A 21318-nucleotide genomic window follows, 5' to 3' on the forward strand; every position below is an offset into this window, starting at 1 on the left:
AAAACGATTAATACATATTAATGATTGCTCAGTTTTGTCATGGTTCGGGGTCCTTTTGAAGCGTTTTGAGTCCCTTGTGTTTCTGTTGTGTTATGGTCCATTATTCTTAGTGGTATCCTGAGTTTATTCTGTGTTAACCTTTGTACATTTAGGCTCCCTCGCGTTCCCTCGCGTCTGCCTCTCCTGCATCATGTGTCCTTTTTTATTGTGAAGGTCCCGTGTTTTCATGTTCACTCTGTTCAGTCTGGCTTCCCCTGTCTTGTTATGATTATTCGTGTCAGCTGTGTTGCCCGTGTGCTCCCACGTCCCTCGTTATCTGTGTATTTATGTCAGCGTCTCCCTCAGTCACGTGTTGCTCCGTGTCCCTCGTGGCTCTCCGTGTTTCCTGGACCGTATTATTGTTAGAATTTCCCGGTTTAGTTTTGTATTGGTTTGCATTCAGCAATAAAGCTGTGTTACTTTGCGTTCACGTTTTCTTCTGTGAGTTAGTGTTTGGGTCCTATTCCTGCCTGCACACAGCCGGTTTGTGACCAGTTTAAACCCAGAACTTAAGGCAGTGCACGTCTCTGCTTTTACTGACCACTTTAGCTGTTTGGTCATGTTTGCCTAATCGCGTGTGCTGTACTGGTTTTGAGACATGTCACCGTGTCTAATGCTGCTTTCTGACTGTGTTTGTGCAGGAACCTGAGGGTGAGCCTCAGCCTCTCACAGAGGTGGATCTTTTCATCTCTACCCAGAGAATAAAAGTGCTCAACGCTGACTCTCAGGTACCCACTCACACTGCAGGCACACGTTTCCCTTTCATCTATATTACCGTTTAATTTTTTGCATATTCTGCAGTTTGTGTAGTGTTGTGGTAACATCTGTGTTAACATCAGATTAATGGTCCGTATGTTAGATCATTGGTAATAATGTTCTCTGAACAGATGAATCAAAGATGTGGTTGTTTTGCAACAGTTGACATGTTTGGCGCCTCATATTACTGTGATGCATAACAGTGGACAAAGCAAGAAGCTCATGTATATCGTTTATCTATCATTTTTATATGGTTTGCAAACGTTACCTCACTTTCCTACACCCACTGTTTATGGGGTTTAAATGCAATAACATATATTGTTAGATTCTAAAACAAATGCAGAAAATCTGCGTCTTGTACACATGAGGAGGGCTGTAAATGTTTCTATGCCTTTAAGGAAACTATGATGGACCACCCTTTGCGGACTATCTCCTACATTGCTGACATTGGCAACATAGTGGTTCTGATGGCCCGGCGCAGGATGCCTCGCACTGATTCTGAGGAGAACGTGGAAACCTCAGAGCCAAGTCAAGACAGCAAGCGCCAGTATAAGATGATCTGCCATGTGTTTGAGTCTGAGGATGTGAGTCCAACAACATACTTCTGTCTTTGAAAACTTTTTTTCCAATATCTTCTAACTCTGCCATGTCCTCTAGGCCCAGTTAATTGCCCAGTCGATTGGACAGGCCTTTAGTGTGGCCTATCAAGAATTCTTACGGGCCAATGGCATTAACCCTGAGGACCTCAGCCAAAAGGAATACAGTGACCTGCTGAACACTCAGGACATGTACAATGATGACCTCGTGCACTTCTCCAAATCTGAGAACTGCAAAAATGTGAGAGGGCTGCATGTATTTTCAAACATTTCTGGTTTCATAACAGTATTTTTTATTCTGCTTTCCATCCACAGGTTGGCATAATCACGTCTGTACTGCTGAATATGTAGTAGAGATTAGAATGACAAATTAATATGGCATCCTTTTTTCATGATAGTTCAGACAAATGAATTCCAATGAAACGTAATTTAAAATGATTTGTTTTTGTTTCTCTCTGCCTGTCGACTGCCTGCTGTGACCACAGGTGTTTGTAGAGAAAGCTAAGGGGGAGATTCTGGGCGTGGTCATCGTGGAGAGTGGATGGGGCTCCATCCTACCTACAGTCATTATTGCCAACATGATGCATGCTGGGCCAGCTGAGAGGTCTGGCAGACTGAACATAGGAGACCAGATCATGTCAATCAATGGAACCAGTTTGGTGGGACTGCCACTGTCCACCTGCCAAAGCATTATAAAGGTATGTATGGTATGTGCACCCATTGGTGGAGGCTCATTTCCAGCTCTCCAATCTCATTTGGCTTCATGCTCAGCACTCTGTGCACCATTCAGTCTCTCCATCTCCACACTTCCTCCACTCATGTGTAATTCCATGAGATACAACAACCCATCCCCTACCTGAGCGTGTTCTCCACCCACTGCTTGCTAAGAATCTTTGCCTCAAAAACAGAGGTGTTAATTCCCATCTCCCTGCACTGAATTTGGCTGCAGATAAGCTGAAGGTCACCAAATGATAAGACCAGCAGGACCACATCATTTGCAAAGAAAAGTAAGATCCTGAAGCCACAGAAACAGAAATCTCCTCATTCTTGGCTGCTCTCTATTATATTCTCCATTAAAATTATGAACAGAATTGGCGACAAAATACAACCTTGGCATTCACAGGGAAAGAGTCTGACTCTAGCAAAGCAACCATGCTGATGTTACAGCTGTACAGGGACCAAATAGTCTGAAGCAACAGGATTTATAATCTATGCTCCCAAACTAACCACAGAACATTCCAGCAACATGATTATGAGTCTGCACCAAGACCACAGAGCACGTACAGACCAGTTGTGCAAGTGTCCCAGGACTAGACAGAAGTTGCTCCTTCTGAACTGAGTTTTGACAAAGGGACACATTCTCCCCTATGAAGGGCATAGGCCTTCATAGGAAGACTGAGTATGATCTGCTGAAGTTAGAGCAAGCATTTCATATCTAAGAGAGACCATCTCCACATCTGCCAGTCCAGAGGAACTACCCCCAATTTGGGGCAGAGGTGTATCCAGTACAACTTCACAGCATTCAGAGCTTTCCTGGAACTTAGGGGTCTAATACCTGGCGACACGTAAAAGCTGCAATGACGTCTGTTGAAGCAGCTTATCTTTACAAATGTTGGGATTTATCTTGTGCTTGAAGATGCTCTTTGGATTCAAAGTTCTCTCCCGGTTTCATTGGTCAGATGAACTTGTTTAGTTGTGTTTCTTACCTGCTAATTACATTCACAGTAGTGAGTCACTGTGATGCTAGAGACTCGCTAGCTTAGCTTGTAGCCGACTTACTTGCAGCATTAGCCTCTTCAGCGGTCCCTTGACATTGTGTCAGATGTTTAGTTACTCCTCAGCCTCATTTAGTAATAACTATATTTGTAATGAATGTAACCTGTTTACAGTTCTAGAGGCAAGGATCACAGAATTGGAGAGTCAGCTTCACACCTATGAAAAACCTACAGCTAGCAAGGGCCCTGTAGTCGGTGCAGCTGAAGGTAGAGCATCAATACAACATTGGACTGAGCAGCTCTCGTTTCTATAAATCTGATCAAATTTATTAAAACGTGACTATCCACAGTTGGGACCAGGAGTTCGAGTCTTACACACCTCTTTGCAGCTTCTCTTGTTATGTCCATAAACCCCATCCTCTGAGAGACCGTGTCAGCTCCCAGACCACCAAAAAACAAACCTAACATAAAAAATCACACAGAAGGAACTATATAGTATCTACCACCAGAGATGGGCAGTAACGCGTTACTGTAATCTGATTACTTTTTTCAGGCAACGAGTAAAGTCAGGGATTACTGTTGCAAAAACGGTAATTAGATTACCGTTACTTTCCCGTAGGAACGCTGCGTTACTGCGTTACTAAAACCGTGATTTTTTTGCGAGTGTCTCACGACAGTGACGTAAGCGAGTGCGACGTTGGTGACAACAGCTGTGTGCAGATCAACAGTGGATCACATATCGAGTGCAGAGAGAGTATGAGCGTGCAGTGTTTAAAGTGTGGAAGTACTGACCTTACTTTGAGTTTGATTCCATAAAAAGTGACAAAAACATTAGTGTCCGCTGTGCGTGGGAAGAAAACTTCTTTTTACAGCGAAAAAAACCCCTAAACTTCCAAACAAGCACCGAGTAGCTACGACGTGATGGGAAACTCACAGAGAAACTCGCGGATTCTTCCACTGACCGCGGCACACCTGCACCAGGGTAAACCTCCGCCTACCCCATTCCTGCTTTACAGGTGAAAATAGAGCAACAGGACCGCTGAGTCTTTGACTTTATTTATTTTCTGCTGTGTTTTACTTGCATCTATTTGAGAGAGTGAGTGTAAACACAAAAAAACATTATTTTATGTGCTGGAATGTGCAGAAAATAGGTTTAAATGTTAAACTAATTTCTTCCAGTCAGAGAATGTTGCATATAATTAAATTTTTGCTTGATGCATAAAGTGAAAAGATTAAAAATAATAAAACAAGTTTTAAAAAGAGACTTTTCCATTTGATTACATTTTGTATGATGGATTATGTAGAAAAAGTAGAATTGGGCTGAAAGATCTATCACTTTATCAGCTACTCAGGTTGTAAATCGTGTCCTGAAGGCATGTAGTAATAGCCCATTAATAGGCAGATAGACAGGATGAGTTTGAGCTGTCTTACAAGCCTTATTGTGCACATCTAATAATGTACAATATACACTATCATCGAAAAGTTTGGGCACACCTTCTCATTTAGTGATTTGTCTTTATTTTCATGACTATTTCCATTGTAGATTCTCATTGAAGGCATCGACACTATGAATGAACACATGTGGAATTATGTAGTAAACAAAAAAGTGTGAAATATCTCAAAACATGTTTGATATTTTAGATTCTTCTAAACATCCACCCTTTGCTTTGATTCCTGCTTTGCTCACTCTTGGCTCTCTCTCTGAGCTTCATGAGGTCGTCACCTGAAATTGTTTCCAACAGTCTTAAAGGAGTTCCCAGAGATGCTGAGCACTTGTTGGTCCTTTTGCCTTCACTCTGAGCTCCATCTCATCACAAACCATCTCCATTGGGTTTAGGTCAGGTGACTGTGGAGGCCAGATCATCTGGTCAGCACTCCATCACTCTCAAATAGGTCTTACACAGCCTGGAGGTGTGTTTGGACTCATTGTGCTGTTGAAAAATAAACTAAATGCAAACCTGATGGGATGACATGTTGCTGCAGCATGCTGTGGTAGGCATGCTGTTAACTTGTTATTTCTGAGGCTGACTTGAATGAATGTATCCTCCAGTGTCATGAAAAATACCGGTGGACTCAGAGAGCAGAACGCACAGAGGCACAGAGTTGAAACAATTTGTTTACAGTGAAGGGGATGAATTTTCAGGGTCACTGTATATACAATAAAATGTGAATGTGGAGCCGGGATGTGCAGGTGAGGAGACGCACACCGGTAGCGCACTCGATCTGAGTGGAACAGGAGAATTAGGAGGGTCTTGCCCGAAACTGAGAAAAGCATAAAAGAGACTTTACCGAGAGTTGGAGAGCTTACTTGGTACTGTTTGCCAAAAACCTCCAGAAGGGAAACAAACCAAACGAGGCGACCGGGAGAAACAGACAGACGAAAATCCTGGTGAGGAAACAAAACTCGGTACAGTCACCAGCGAAAATAATCCACAGGCTCCAGTAGGCAGGCTGGCAGATTTACAGGCACTCCAGAAAAGTCGATACTCCGACACTAGTCGTCTGTCGGGCAGCTCCTAAAGAACGCTTCAGAAGAAAGTGTCTGAAGGGTAACAGGTGTGCCAGGTTCTTTGAGACATGTGAGACAGTTTTAACGTAGCGCTTGATGGTTTTTGTGACTGCACTCAGGGACACATTCAAGGTTTTATCAATTTCCCAGACTGACTGACCTTCAGTTCTTAAAGTAATGATGGGCTGTTGTTTCTCTTTACTTAGCTGATTGGTTCTCGCCATAATATGAATTCTAACAGTTGTCAAATAGGGCTGTCAGCTGTGCACCAACCTGACTTCTATACAACACAACTGATGGTCCCAACCCCATTAAGAAGGCAATAAATTCACAAATGAACCTTGACAAGGGGGCTACTTTCAGAAATCTAAAATATAAGACATATTTAGAATTATTATTAATTATCTCTTTGCTACATAATTCCATATATCTTGCTTCAAATACTTGATGCCTTCAGTTTGTATCTACAATGTAGAAAGTAGTAAAAATAAAGAGAAAACATTAAAAAAAATTTATATACATATATACTAGGGGTGCAACGATACACAAAATTCATGGTTCGGTTCGGTTCGATACTTTGGTGTCACGGTTCGATATTTTTTCGATACAAAAAAAATGTTCATGCCTTTTTAATTTGTCATTTATTAAAATTATAAATATATATTTTAACTCAAAAGTACAGTTTTTAAATTTAACCCTAACCCTTGTGCGCGTTTTTTATTTTGACAGCGAATGCACACCTGCGGACCACTTATGTGCAGCCCTGGTTATTTAGCTCGTCATATTGCAGCCACAGAAATTCTTTTGTCCATGAAACCATAAAGCTGCACTTTCTTTTTGCCTTATAGTCTGATTTGTCATAACCTCTCCGTTTTGTGGTAAGCTTTTCTTTGGCTGTCACTTCTTCACCCTGACCTGTCTTATTTGGCTCAGCAGAACTGAAATGCTTTTACACACGGACTCACATAAGCTCAGCGATTCTCTGCGCGATCAACCTCTCACATGTTTAAGCTGCGGGAGATTTCACTTGTCATGTTTGCATAGTAAGCTAACGATTGATAAGACGATGTCAGAGGAATTGGTGCACAAATTATCATCACTCACAGATCAGTGCTGTCGCTCTCTATACACAGTTCGCGCGATTGCAAAGTGAAAACAAAAAACAAGCGCAAATTCAAACGCGATTTCAATATGTCACATATTGACAGTGGCTCACCGATGCCAATGACATAATTACCCAGCTACATTTCTGAAAGAATGCAAAAGCATTGACATATATTTTTCCTACAATAGCCCGACGGGCAGGGCAGAGATAGATTTTGGTAGCCCGACTGAAAAAATCGCTAGCCCCGGGACGTCGGGCTAGCGATATTGCGAGCCCTGTATCTGATTGAGGAATCACTCATCTTTGGAAAAGAGAGTTTATTACAGAGAAATGTCTCTTTCCAAAATAAAAGCTATACTATCCGCTTCTTCTGGGCTATATTCTCAGCAGCATAAGGAGAATCATGTGCTAACAGCTGTCTAAATGACTCGGCTAAAGTTAGTAGCATGCTTATTGTTTTTGTCTTTGCACTAGGATGATGTCGGTGTAAATGTGCAGTCATATTCGTTGTGTTCCCACTAGTGCTTTCAGGTTAATCTCGTTGAAATGACGTTAACGCCACAACACGGCGAATCTCTGTTAACGAGCTACCGCCGATCGCCCCGTGCATGGGGCTAGACGGCCAACACATTAACGAGCTAACTGCGCTAACACACTAGTTCCCACTCATGTAATTGAGCATTGCGTGGCACATCCAACATACTGTTTTACTTTAGTCCATGACTCGCTTACCTTCAGGGTCATACTTCACATGAAAACCAAAATAGTTCCAAACGCCAGATCTGAATGAGGGTGGGGGAGGTCCATGTTGTAAGGGGAGCTTAACTTCTGTCTCGCTAGCTTGCCCTGCGCTCTTCCTTCTGACGATGCTGTCTGTGTTGAGCGTTCAGTGAATCTGCGTTCGACTACTCCGCCTAGGCTCGACAGTGCAGCCTAGGCGGAGTAGTCGAACGCAGATTCACTGAGCGCTCAACACAGACAGCATCGTCAGAAGGAAAGTTGATAAAATAAATTACAAATGTTGTATTGTTCGATACATATGCGTACCGAACCGAAAGCACTGTATCGAACGGTTCAATATCGATACGAATATCGTTGCACCCCTAATATATATATATATATATATATATATATATTAGTGTGTGTATATGTAAAACTACCAGTGCAGGACTCTGTGTTGTGTGATCGAACACAAGCGTTCAATTTGTGGCTTGGACCGCACCATTTACACACTGGGGCATAAACCACTCCGAGTCTGCTGCTGGGCCTTGCAAAGCAAACACAGTAAACACTGAGCCAAGATGGTGCCTGGACGAATGAGAAGCTTGAACTACGGTGTCCTGTATGGGACAAATGCTCGAAATCGCTGCCTTTTTCCCATTATTTAAGCTGCCCTGCAGTGACCACTGCATAGGAGAGAGCGCTTGCTACCACATATATGTGTGTGTGTGTGTGTGTGTGTGTGTGTGCATATTATGTATAATATGTATACATACATTATTTGCTGCTGAATTTAATTCATCCCAATACTTGCTCTTTCCTGCTTCTCTTTCCTGTAGGGTCTGAAGAACCAGTCTCATATCAAGCTGAATATTGTGAGATGTCCCCCAGTGACTACTGTACTCATCAGACGGCCAGACCTGCGCTACCAGCTGGGTTTCAGTGTCCAGAATGGCATTGTGAGTAGTGTCTGCTCTGTTACATGATAACTGCAATTTTGTTACATTTCTTGAGTGATTTTATTTGTTATTTTTAAAGAAAAAGTGACATCTCTTCAACAGATTTGCAGCCTAATGCGTGGGGGCATTGCCGAACGGGGCGGGGTCAGAGTTGGTCACCGCATCATCGAGATCAACAGCCAGAGTGTGGTGGCCACGCCCCATGAAAAAATTGTCCACATCCTGTCCAGTGCTGTGGGAGAGGTAAGACATTGCATCACATTATACATAACAAGGAAATCAGGATCTTTCGATGCACAACAGTTAAAAGTGAAACACTGCAGTCTATTGTGCCTAAGGCCTTTCTGGGTGGTGCATTTGTGGGTTTCCTCTGGGTACTATGGTAAATGGACTGATTCTTATATAGCGCTTTTCTACTCTCCTGGAGTACTCAAAGCTCTCTATATAACATGCCTCATTCACCCAATCTACACTCAGTGCTTTCTAAGTACACTCATACTCCGATGGATGCATCGGAGAGCAAGTTGGGGTTAGTGTCTTGCCCAAGAATACTTGGCATGCAGACTGCCAGGGATCGAACCACCAACCTTCCGATCAGTTGGTGACCTGCTCTGCCTCCTACAGCCACCCTATAGGTACTCCGGCTTCCTTCCTGGTCCAACGACATGCATGTAAAGTTAACTGGTTATTCTAAATCGATCATAGGTATGAATCCAAGGTGCACACAGCACTTACATCTATAGGATAGAGTACTTTATCAGTATGTGGGAAAAGGCTTTATATACACTGATCAGGCATAACATTATGACAACCTGCCTAATATTATTTTAGTCCCCCTGTTGCTACCAAAACAGCTCTCACCCATTGAGCCATGGAGTATCTGGCACCAAGATGTTATACACCACTCTGCATTGAATAATAACTTATTATTAATCTCTGGCTCTCTGCCACAGCATGTCTTTAATCCTGACTTCCTTCGCTCACCACAACCGGTCATGGCAGACTCTTCCTGTTAAAAGGGAGTTTTTCCTTCCCACTGTCACCACAGTGCTTGCTCACAGGGGGTCATATGATTGTTGGGTTTTTCTCTGTTATTTTAGGGTCTACCTTACAACATAAAGCACCCCAACTGTTGTTGTAATTCAGCACTGTATAAATAAATAAAATTGAATAAAACTGAAGTGAATAGATTCTTTAAGTCCTTTAAGCTGCTAGGTGGGTGCCTCCATGCATCAGACTGGATTGCCCAGCACCTCCCAAAGATGCTTGATTGGGGTCAAATGTGGGGAATTTGGAAGCCAGTGAACACCTCAGACTCACTGTTGTGCTCATTCCTGAACCAGTTTTGCTTTGTCTCAGGGCACATTGTCCTGTTGAAAGAGGGCACAGGCATGAGGGGATACCATTGAAGGGTATTCCCTTTCCATGATCTACAGGTGCTTGCAAAAGTATTCGGCCCCCTTGAACTTTTTTTTTTTTTTGTCACATTACAGCCACAAACATGAATCAATGTTATTGGACTTCCACGTGAAAGACCAACACAAAGTGGTGCACACGTGAGAAGTGGAAGGAAAATCATACATGATTCCAAACATTTGTTACAAATCAATAACTGCAAAGTGGGGTGTGCGTAATTATTCAGCCCCTTTGGTCTGAGTGCAGTCAGTTGCCCATAGACGTTGCCTGATGAGTGCTAATGACTAAATAGAGTGCACCTGTGTGTAATCTAATGTCAGTACAAATACAGCTGCTCTGTGACGGCCTCAGAGGTTGTCTCAGAGAATATTGGGAGCAACAACACCATGAAGTCCAAAGAATTCAATTCAATTCAATTCAATTCAATTCAATTTTATTTATATAGCGCCAAATCACAACAAAAGTCGCCTCAAGGCGCTTCATAGATACAGAGAAAAACCCAACAATCATATGACCCCCTATGAGCAAGCACTTTGGCGACAGTGGGAAGGAAAAACTCCCTTTTAACAGGAAGAAACCTCCGGCAGAACCAGGCTCAGGGAGGGGCGGGGCCATCTGCTGCGACCGGTTGGGGTGAGAGAAGGAAGACAGGATAAAGACATGCTGTGGAAGAGAGACAGAGGTTAATAACAGATATGATTCAATGCAGAGAGGTCTGTTAATACATAGTGAGTGAGAAAGGTGACTGGAAAGGAAAAACTCAATGCATCATGGGAATCCCCCGGCAGCCTACATCTATTGCAGCATAACTAAGGGAGGATTCAGGGTCACCTGGTCCAGCCCTAACTATATGCTTTAGCAAAAAGGAAAGTTTGAAGCCTAATCTTGAAAGTAGAGATAGTGTCTGTCTCCTGAATCCAAACTGGAAGCTGGTTCCACAGAAGAGGGGCCTGAAAACTGAAGGCTCTGCCTGTCTAGAGATGCTTTTTGAGTAAAGGTTTAACTACAGCCAGCTTGAAGGCCTGTGGTACATAGCTGATCATTAGAGATAGGTTGATCATATTTAAGATCGAAGAATTAATTAATGGCAGGACTTCTTTGAGCAGTTTTGTAGGAATGGGGTCTAAAAGACACGTTGATGGTTTGGAGGAAGTAATTATTGAAGTTAACTCAGAAAGATCAATTAGAGAAAAAGAGTCTAACTTAACATCAATGGTACTAAGAGTAGCTGTAGATAATATTACATCTGTGGGATGATTACTGGTAATTTTTTCTCTAATGATAAAAATTTTATTTGTGAAGAAGTTCATGAAGTCATTACTAGTTAACGTTAAAGGGATTGTTGGCTCAAAAGAGCTCTGACTGTTTGTCAGCCTGGCTACAGTGCTGAAGAGAAACCTGGGGTTGTTCTTATTTTCTTCAATCAGTGATGAATAGTAAGATGTTCTGGCTTTGCGGAGGGCTTTCTTATAAAGCAACAAACTATTTCTCCAGGCTAAATGATGATCCTCTAGATTTGTGACACGCCATTTCCTCTCCAGATTACGAGTCATCTGCTTTAGGGTACGTGTTTGAGAATTATACCACGGAGTCAGGTACTTCTGATTAGAGACCTTAGTTTTCACAGGAGCTACAGTATCCAGAGTCGTACGTAGTGAGGAGGTGAAATTATTAACAAGATAATCGACCTCTGTTGGGGTAGCGTTCAGATAGCTGCTCTGCTCTGTGTTGGTACAGGGCATTGGAGATGATAACAGTGGGTGGATTATATTCTTAAACTTAGTTACAGCACTTTCAGAAAGACATCTACTGTGATAAAGTCTACTCTTCACCGCTGTGTAATCAATTATTGTAAATGTAAATGTTATCAGGAAATGATCAGACAGGAGAGGGTTTTCAGGAAACACTGTTAAATGTTCAGTTTCTATGCCATATGTTAAAACAAGATCTAGAGTGTGATTAAAGTGGTGGGTGGGTTCTTTTACATTTTGAGAGAAGCCAATTGAGTCTAATAACAGATTAAATGCCATGTTGAGGCTGTCATTTTTAGCATCTACATGGATGTTAAAATCAGCCACAATAATTATTTTATCTGAGCTCAGAACTAAATTAGATATAAAGTCTGAGAAATCAGACAGAAACTCTGTGTAAGGCCCAGGTGGACGATAGATGATAACAAGTAAGACTGGTTTCTGAGTTTTACAGCTGGGGTGGACGAGGCGAAGCATCAGGCTTTCAAATGAATTAAAAGTCTGTCTTGGTCTTTCATTAATTAATAGGCTGGTGTGAAAAATTGCTGCCACACCGCCCCCTCGGCCTGTGCTTCGAGATTTCTGGTAGTTAGAATGACTCAGGGGTGTTGATTCATTTAAACTAACATAATCATCCTGCTGCAACCAGGTTTCTGTAAGGCAGAGTAAATCAATTTGTTGATCAATTATTAAGTCATGTACTAACAGAGACTTGGAGGAGAGAGACCTAATATTTAATAATCCACATTTCACTGTTTTACTCTTTAGTTCAGATGTGGATACTTTATTGTTCTTTCTTTGTAATTGTTTATGTTTAAGTTGTTTGTTTCTGGTTTTTAGTTTGTTTTTTGTCTGTTTGGGAGCTGACACAGTCTCTATGGAGATGGGTTTTTGGGGGGGTAGCAGGAGGAGAGAAGCTGCAGAGAGGCGTGTAAGACTGCAACTCTTCTTCCTGGTCCCAACTCTGGATAGTCATATTATGGGGGGTTTAATAAATTTGTCCATATTTCTAGAAATGAGAGCTGCTCCATCCAAAGTGGGATGGATGCCGTCTCTCCTAACAAGACCAGGTTTCCTCCAGAAGGTTTGCCAATTATCTATGAAGCCCACATCGTTTCTGGGACACCACTCAGACAGCCAGCAATTTAAGGAGAACATGCGGCTAAACATGTCACTCCTGGTCTGATGGGGAGGGGACCAGAGAAAACTACAGAGTCCGACATTGTTTTGGCAAAGTTGCACACCGATTCAATATTGATTTTAGTGACCTCCGATTGGCGTAACCGGGTGTCATTACTGCCGACGTGAATTATAATTTTACTGAATTTACGTTTACCCTTACCCAGCAGTCTTAAATTTCCTTCAATGTCACCTGCTCTGGCCCCTGGAAGACAATTGACTATGGTTGCCGGTGTCTCTAGCTTCACATGTCTGAGAACAGAATCGCCAATTACCAGAGTTTGACCCCCGGCGGGTGTGTCGCCGAGTGGGGAAAAACGGTTAGACACATGAACGGGTTGGTGGTGTACCTGGGGCTTCTGTTTAGGACTATGCTTCCTCCTCACCGTGACCCAGCCGCCCTCTTTCCCCAGCTGCTTGGGATCTGCCGGGGAACAGCTAGCGGGGCCTACGCTATCTTCGGCTGCACCAGCTACAGGGGCCTGGCTAGCTACGGGTGAATGAAGGGTGCGAAGCCGAGTCTCCAATTCAGTAATCCTGGCCTCCAGCGCTGCAAATATGCTACATTTGTTAGAGATATCATTACTGCTAAAGGAGGCCGAGGAGTAACTAAACATCTGACACAATGAGAAAGAAAGTGCAGGAGGGACAGGTGAAGTAGCCATGGTGCTAACGAGTCGGCTACGAGCTAAGCTAAGCTAGCGAAACAGTACAGAGACAGTGAGTGAATACTTTGGCTATAAATTAGGTAGTGAGTACTCAGAAAGTGTGCTTCGGATGAAGCACGTGAAGATTATACTATGAAAGAAGAATGTATTTAAAAGTTTTTAATTAAATTGCTAAGCAGATAAGCTACTCAGAAACACCACTGTGTTTGAGCAGGAACAGGAAGTGATACTCTACCACAGAGCGAGCGAACACCAAGTGACAGCGCCAACAACTCATTGCTTCACCCGAACACAGCAGACAGGTCAGGGATAAAGTTATTGAGACATTTAAAGCAGGCTTAGGCTACAAAAAGATTTCCCAAGCCTTGAACATCCCACGGAGCACTGTTCAAGCCATCATTCAGAAAGGGAAGGAGTATGGCACAACTGTAAACCTACCAAGACAAGGCCGTCCACCTAAACAGACCTGGCATCTTTCCTGTTTCTTTACACCTGTATCCACTGGATCCACTGCACACTTGACCTTTTCAATGACAGCTGCTGCTGCTGGAGATCGAGCTGGTCTGACTCGCCTCTGGGTCTTGGGAGTGACAAGACTTTTGCCCAGTTCTTCCAGGAAAAGCCGACGTCGGTACAATACGCTGGCATTCCAGTGTTGGTTGATTTCAGTCCACAGGACATAGGCATTGTAAGCTGACACATCCAAAATGTTGTAGAAAATTACCAAGGGCCAACGAGCTGTGTTTGCACTGGCAGCTGTATGTTGCTGTGACTTTGTCAAGATTGTCTACTCCTCCTTTGGAGCGAGTTGTAGTCTTTGTCTTGAAAGATCCTCTGTCTCTGAAACACCTTCTTCTTCATTACTATCCCAGTTCAAAAGCAGTGATAAAGCTTCTTCAGTCGTCATCCTTCAGGAGCTCATTTTAGGTGTGTTGAAATGACACGAGAACAGTGACAAGAACAGGGGAGAGAAAGTTTCTCACATACACACCTGGGTCTGATGTATATTCAGAGGCAGTCAAAACAAAGTACATCAAAGACAAATGTTTATTTTGGATCTGAACAGCTTTTTACTTGCATAAAAGTGTGCGGGTCAAAATGACCTGCAACATCATCTTTGTATACAAACACTGCAAAGACATCCCAGGACCAAAGTGTCCATATTTTACACACCAGTTCATGACCCCAGATAAGGAAAAGTCATAAACCTTCAGTACTTTGGTCAACACAAAAACTGGAATGGGTCAAATTGGGTCAAACCCTAACCTTATCCGTAACCTTAACAAGCACTTTAATGACTTCAAATAGTGTTTTCCAAAGTGATTGAAGTAAAATGAATGAACGTGTAGATTCCAAATGGTTCTCATGTTTCCTCATTTTTCTGATCTCGTCATTTAGGGATGTGTCGGGTGCCTGGAAGCGTAATATGTTGACGATTTGTCACCTAGCATAAAATATTACGCTTTTGGAGTGAGAACGTGTTGCAGGATTCAGGATTCCAACAATGGCGGCAGCTCCTTAGTTTTAATATTACTCTTATTAAACTTTTAACATATTTTGAGAATGTAGCTGTGTAAACTTCAAATATCTGCTCGGTTTATTAAGATATCACATATTTGCCAAAGTCCTGCAACGTTTTCGGAGACGTTGTTACCCACCAGCTCGATAGCTGACCAGGAGGTCAAGGGTCACTAGAGCTGGCAAAAGCAGCAAACTTCCAGCACATCGTTTTCTGATTAACTGATTAAACAGAAGTGTGAGATGGTCGAGAATTTACGCCAGTGTCCTGTTATTAAACTCCTCCGAGACAGCGGTGACGCAAATCTGAAGGCTAGACCGTCCAATTTCACAGCCTCGCACTTCCGGCCTTCGAAGGACGCGGCCCACATAGACCGCGAAGGCCGGGTCCTCCAAAGGATGCGGTTTTGGGACACAGCTGCTCTTTTTTTGCTTTGTATCTGTAACCAGACCTTAACGGGAAAAAACTAACTTGTGTAAATATTTTTTTACAAACACAAATTCTCATCAATCGATGCACAAACATCAAAAATTCAGATATAAGTATATTACAGAAATGGGTCTATTACGGTATGTTATAATGTACACGGTATGAAGTATGTTATGAATATGCTATAACTATAAGTATGTACAGGCTATGAACAGGATATAAACATGAAAACTATACAGAAATATGAAATATGCAAGTTATAAACAGTTGTAGAATTATAATTATCGTGTTGTACAGTATGATTGTCTATACAGCATTTACAGTAGTGCAGTTAAGATCAGTGAGATATGTGGATAATTTCTACAGAGGTATATAAAGTGCTGGTGGTTGTGAGTGATGGTTCAGTCCATGTTATTATTGTGTGTTTGAGGGTACAGTTGTCCATTGTGTGTGTGTGTAGGTGGTTGTGGGTGTGTGTATGTTCAGTCCATGTGTTAACGTGGGTCAGATGTCAGGAGGCAGAGTTCAGGAGTCTGACAGCTGTGGGGAAGAAGCTGTTCCGGTACCTGGTGGTCTTAGTCCGGAGGCTCCTGTAGCGCCTCCCAGAGGGCAGGAGGGTGAAGAGTCCATGTGATGGGTGACTGGGGTCTTTGATGATTTTCCCAGCCCTTTTCAGACACCGCTTCCTGTAGATGTCTTTTATGGCAGGAAGTGGTGCTCCGGCGATGCGCTGGGCAGTTTTCACGACCCTCTGCAACGCCTTCCGGTCCGAGGCAGAGCAGTTCCCGTACCAGACTGTTATACAGTTGGTCAGGATGCTCTCGATGGTGCAGCGATAGAAGTTCACCAGGATGTCTGAGGACAGGTGGTTCTTCCTCAGAGTCCTCAAGAAGAAGAGGCGCTGGTGAGCCTTCTTGACCAGCTTGGAGCAGTTGGTCGTCCAGGTGAGATCCTCGGAGATGTGGACTCCCAGGAACTTGAAGCTGCTCACACGCTCCACAGCCGTCCCCTTAATGTGGATGGGTGGATGTGGGTCAGCATTCCTCCTGTAGTCCACGATGAGCTCCTTGGTCTTCTCGGTGTTAAGCAGCAGGTTGTTTCTGTCGCACCACTCAGCCAGACGATCCACCTCCTCCCTGTAGGCGGCCTCATCGTTGTCACTGATGAGGCCAATCACCGTGGTGTCATCTGCAAACTTAATGATGGTGTTGGAACCATCAGCAGGTCTGCAGTCGTGGGTGAAGAGGGAGTAGAGGAAAGGGCTCATCACACAGCCTTGTGGTACACCGGTGTTCATCGTGATGGTAGATGAACAGCGGTTATCCAACCGGACATGTTGGGGGCGGTTGGTCAGGAAGTCCAGTAACCATTTGCAGATGAGGGAACTGATGCCCAGGTCTGTCAGTTTCCTGATGAGTTGTGAGGGGTGGATTGTATTGAACGCTAAACTGAAGTCTATAAACAGCATTCTGGTGTAGGTGTTGTTGTTGACCAACTTATGGTGGTTTATGAGGTTGTTAATGAGGCCCATGTTGCTCTGATAGCAGCCTTCAGCTGGTCTGTATCGTTGGGTCAGGTGTTTCTCCTATTCCTTTTACTCCAAGACCCCATGTGGTCACGGTCAACAACAGTGCCATTTGACAGTAGCTTTAGGACACTGTGGGTGGGACTTTCATGTGCCTTTTTTACAACCTTGACTTCCAATTAAAATCCAAAATTTAATTTTATCTGAAAAGAGGACTTTGGACAATTGAACAACAGTCTTTGTGGGGTGGCTGTAGCTCAGGTGGTGGAGCAGGTCAGCTGCTAACTGGAAGGTTCGATCCCAGGCTCCACCAGCCAAATATCCTTAGGCAAGATATTAACCCCATGTTGCTCTCCGATGCATCCATCGGAATGTGAATGCGTATGAATGTTAGACAGTGAGCACTTAACAGTGTAGAATAAGTGCCTGTGTGAATGGGAAGTAATTGGGTGAATGAATTAGTTGTATAAAGCGCTTTGCTCAGAGTAGAAATGTGCTATATAAGAACCAGTCCATTTACCACTCCGTAGTCTGATGTTGTTTGTGGTCCACGAGTGGCTTGATGTCAGGATGTAGCCCCTTTTATTACTTCTGCACGGTTCTTGACAATCGTTTCAGGGCTTCAGGCATCTCTGATTCTTGGGCACCCTTTCCTACCCGAATTTCTATTACATACCATTATACCATTAGATATGTAATGATATAAATAAGAACCTTTATATCAGAATTCCATGATGATTACTTTGTTCTGTTCTGTCTGCTTTAGATTCATATGAAGACCATGCCTGCTGCTATGTATCGCCTGCTGACCGCCCAGGAGCAGCCTGTTTACATTTAACCCACAAACTGACCTCACAGATCAACTCCCTCAGCCCAGCCCGGACCTCATCCTGTATAGCTGATGAATTGTAGTGAGTTGTTAAGATTGTTCTGTTGCTCAAACTCATCTAGCTGCAACACAAAAACCAATATTATCCATGTGTATGTAGGCTTTTATTATTACAATAAAAAGATGTTCACACCAGATACATTTTCAGTACCTAGTCGTGCCCCAGAGTCTGCAGAGTTTCTTCATGGTTTACTGTTGATATTTTGAAACACAATATATAGTAACGTGTATTGCCGCTTAGTTCATGAAACTAAATCAGTTTCCTCATTGTTAAATTAGAGGAATGATGTTTGTTTTGCACAGTAAAAATCTTATTTCCAATCTTACACATGAGTCACATCCAGACACAGTTGTGGGCAAAAGTTTACATACTTTCATGACATTGTGGGTCACTAGATGTTTTTGGTAGCCATCAACAAACCTCTGGTGAAATTCCAGCTGAATATTTGATCACTCTTCTTGCCACAATTAGTCAAGTTCATTTAAATTGGTTGCTTTCCTGGCATGGACCTATGCTAGGCCCAAACATGCTGAGGAAAGCTATTCCAGAAGTAGATGAAACATTACTTGATGTTGTCTGTCTTCATGCTCAATCATCCAGCTAAAGAAATCCCAAAAAGTCTGGCCGCAGAGTTTTCAGTGGGAGAAACGTTTCGTCATCATCAGGTGACTTCTTCAGTCTCAGCTGACTGCAGGTTTCCAACCTTAGAAACAGGACATTTGCACAGTGACTGACACCAGCAGCACTGAATGAACACTGGGCTGGGAGGTCAGCTTATGACCATTAGTATGCAAATTGCCATGACCGCTAATCAACAACCATTGATCAGTGGCCATGAGTACCATTCACAGAGTTGGGGAATGTCTGCCATCACAGCATTGTAAGATGGTGTGTAAATCTACAGTCCTTTGCGCTTTAGTGAGTTCCTTTAAATTTGTGAGTATTGATCAATCAATCTGAATACTATTAATCTATAATCTATAATCAGCATAAGTTATTAAACATTATGTATAGAGAGTGAGAGAGCCTGCATGTACGTATACTTTTGACCCAGCATGGATGAGAGAAAATCCAAAACAAATTCAAACTTTTTCACCTCATTCTTATTTTTTTTAAACTTTAAAGGCCCAAAATAAATGTAACGTTCATGCACATGATGGCTGTATGTAAACCTCTGAACATACCTGTATCTGCTACTAGTACCCCGAGTTTCACCACAGGGCACTGCCGATGTCTAGTTACATTTTCTACACCAAACCCATGTATGAAAAAAACCCTCGTTTATGTAGAATTAAGTTACGTAGGTTTCACTTTGTGGGCTCAGTCGTGTTTCGACTCTCAGCTCAGAATCACAGTATTTTGAGCAGATTATTCTTGTTTATTACCAAAATTTAATGGTAAATTAACTCATTCCTATATAGCACTTTTCTACTTTATCCCAGCACTCACAGCGCTTTATACAACTTGCCTCATTCATCCATTTGTACAAGCACTTCTTTCTGGGGGTTGTGTTCGATCTAACAATCGCACACATTCATACTCGGTGGATTCCCCGGAGAGCAGCTCGGGGCTAGTATCTCGCCCAACGATATTCGGCAGACAGCCAGCGATTGAACCATGAACATTTCAATTAGTAGATGACCTGCACCACCTCCTGAGCTACAGCAACCCGAAATGATCCGTCATCACATTTTAAAATGAGGTAAATATAACCTCAGAGGAACAACAAACCATGACATGTTCCAACATCATTATTCACTTAATATAAATTCAGCCCAAACGCAGAAGCATGTGTGAAAAATTAACTACTGTTTCCTGTAGGAATTAAGTGGGTAAATACACCTATTTATCCTGCATGAGCATAATCAGTGATTATTGATTATCAGTAGATTTGATCACCGCTAGAAAAAGAAAAGTTTTAGCAGTTTGTGGATCTGGAGCACTCAGTTATCTAGTATCTTCACTGCCATGGAGAAAAGACATCAGCAGTTACCTAAAAAGCAATTATTGCCCACGAGGCTCATAAGAGCATTTCCAAACAGTTTCAAATCCATCATTCTACAGTGACAAAGACTTTTCACAAGTGGAAAACATTCATGGCAGTTTCCTGTCGTCTCGTCTCAGTGGATGTCTCAGCAAATTCATTCCAGCTCTTGCAATACTCAGAGCTACACTCAGACTCCACGTGCCTCAGTTAGCCACGTTAAATATAATACAGTAAGAAAAAACATGGAACAAGTATGGCATCTTTGCATTTGTTTCCGAGAAAAAGAGCCTAAAAAGAATATACCAGCATGGCTTAGCTTTGCAAAACTGCATCTGAACTAACTCGTTGGCTTCTTGTGCAGCAACAAGACCTGGGCACCTTGCAATCATTGAGTAAACTCCTCGGTATACCAAAGTATTCTAGAGTAAAATGTGACAAAGCAAATGTGAAGGTGTTGCAATGGCCCAGTCCCACCTCAAGCTGGGTGAAATGCTGTAGTGGACCTTAAGAGAGCTGTTCATAACCGACAAAGCATGGAAGCAGCTGTGTGAAGGACAACGAGACACCTGAGTGACTGATGACGTGACACACAAAAGATTACTAACGTCTTTGGTTGCTTAGGCAAAGCTCTAGACTAACTCTTTTTGCCACGGTTGCAAGGCGCACCAGCACCAACGTTAGGCGCACCCAAATTTTTCAACCGCATCGCTTAACACCGCAGTTTTACATGTGCACTTTTTTTTGGGGGGGGGGGGGGGAATTGCTGTCTATACAGACAACACTGATTTGTAAATGATTAACTAACAATCTTGTCAACACAACGTTACTGAAAAAGTGCTTGTGTTTAAAGAGCGTTGACGCTCTTCGGCAATATTGTAGACAATGTTAAACTTAATCATCACATCGGCTCCTCTGACGACCTGTTTGCTGCTGAAAGGCAGCGGGGGGAGGGGACACATTTATCGCAGCATATAATGTGTTTCTGGATACACTGCTGCTTTTTCAGCATTCAGGGGCTGATGGCTCCGTGTCAGAGCTGGCTATGAATTTCAGACGGATCAGGCCTTAACAAATAAGTTATCAATTGTTCTTTTCATCTTTCCTCATTACTGACAGCTACATCCGCTTCTGTCGGGCCTAGGCTGCTCACTGGGGCTGCGTATCGTCACTGATTTCTGTAATCCATTCGATTCGATTCAGTTTTGCCTCAAATAGTCAGAAATATTATAATTCTGATCATTTATCAGAACTGACACTGTGAGACTTCATCAGAGGTCTGAACATCACAGCAGATGCCTTTGTGTCAAAGTAACTGAGAATAAAACAGAAATCGAAGGAGATTTTCCTGACCTGGCTTTTTATAGCAGATAACCTTAAAAATATTCTGCAATTTTGCATAATTTTAAAAAGTATAAATTTCTTCAGTATTGAACAGCAGAAATGAGTCTTTCTTGTCCGAGGACATTTAATTAACAAAAAAGAAAAAGACAGCGCTGTAAACAACGGTAGACGGTGGGTAATAAGCCAATGAATGCAGAAAACAGAGATTTGAGAC

At 42.7% G+C, this 21318-nt stretch overlaps 1 protein-coding gene across 1 annotated transcript in view; it reads left to right on the forward strand.

Moving 5' to 3' along the window:
* The window catches only part of apba1a (amyloid beta (A4) precursor protein-binding, family A, member 1a), a 48061-nt gene extending 29808 nt beyond the window's left edge, over nucleotides 1-18253 (forward strand). The window contains exons 6-12 of the mRNA XM_085367022.1: nucleotides 681-767; nucleotides 1194-1379; nucleotides 1453-1632; nucleotides 1877-2089; nucleotides 8280-8399; nucleotides 8502-8642; nucleotides 17653-18253. Coding sequence (XP_085223148.1) covers nucleotides 681-767; nucleotides 1194-1379; nucleotides 1453-1632; nucleotides 1877-2089; nucleotides 8280-8399; nucleotides 8502-8642; nucleotides 17653-17724 — 999 coding nt within the window. The 3' untranslated portion in view covers nucleotides 17725-18253. The remainder of the gene's footprint in view (nucleotides 1-680; nucleotides 768-1193; nucleotides 1380-1452; nucleotides 1633-1876; nucleotides 2090-8279; nucleotides 8400-8501; nucleotides 8643-17652) is intronic.
* Nucleotides 18254-21318: the final 3065 nt, after the last annotated feature.

Source organism: Diplotaxodon limnothrissa, linkage group LG12 (genome assembly GCF_057381915.1).
Source record: "Diplotaxodon limnothrissa isolate DT_005_m linkage group LG12, D_limnothrissa_male_GT1.1, whole genome shotgun sequence".
In the NCBI taxonomy this organism is placed as follows: Eukaryota; Metazoa; Chordata; class Actinopteri; order Cichliformes; family Cichlidae; genus Diplotaxodon; species Diplotaxodon limnothrissa.